This window comes from Antrostomus carolinensis, unplaced genomic scaffold, assembly GCF_000700745.2.
Source record: "Antrostomus carolinensis isolate BGI_N321 unplaced genomic scaffold, ASM70074v2 scaffold9689, whole genome shotgun sequence".
NCBI classification, from domain to species: Eukaryota; Metazoa; Chordata; class Aves; order Caprimulgiformes; family Caprimulgidae; genus Antrostomus; species Antrostomus carolinensis.
This window is the reverse complement of record NW_010340644.1, coordinates 69,257-69,787: the sequence shown is the minus strand read 5'-3', so window position 1 is coordinate 69,787 and position 531 is coordinate 69,257. Positions and strand designations below refer to the sequence as shown.

Genomic DNA, 531 nt, shown 5'->3' with positions numbered 1-531 from the left:
TAGCAAGTCTGAGGGCAGCCTGAGGAGAACAGACTTCATCCCTCAATATTTAGTGTCTGAGGGAAGAATATAATCTCTACCACTCATTTGCTATTTTCAGGTGAGAATATACTCTGCAAATACTTCTTTCTTCCCTCCGGTCCCTCCCCCCATACAGTTTGATAATAATACTTTTAGGGATGCACAGCAATAAAATCACGTTCATGGGCCAGCCAAAATGCCATGGTACCCTACTAGGTCCTAGTGGATCAACTGTAATCCCTACGTTTTTTCCTTTCTTAATCACGTTGGGGTTTTCAGGCATATGTTTACTCGTTGTTCTTATTTGTAGATGGTCTGAAAAAAGCTTCAGTAAGCTTTTATAAATACTTTTTGCTGTTTGCACTGTAAAAACTATTGACTTTTTCTGTTTGGTTGGTTTTGATGTTGTTTGTTCTCTTTCTCTTCTTTTAGGTCATAACCAACACTGCTGCCAAGTTAGTATCACTTCTCTATAGTGCCAAGCATTTGTGTTACGCTGTATGTGTGAAG

General features: G+C 39.2%; 1 protein-coding gene across 1 annotated transcript in view; it reads left to right on the top strand.

Annotated features, from left to right (window-relative positions):
* Window positions 1-453: 453 nt before the first annotated feature.
* Window positions 454-531, top strand: part of LOC104531363 (LIM domain-binding protein 3) — a gene marked incomplete at its 5' end in the record, with an annotated part of 56,546 nt that continues 56,468 nt past the window's right edge. Inside the window, one exon of the mRNA XM_010176221.2 lies at window positions 454-476. Coding sequence (XP_010174523.1) covers window positions 454-476 — 23 coding nt within the window. The remainder of the gene's footprint in view (window positions 477-531) is intronic.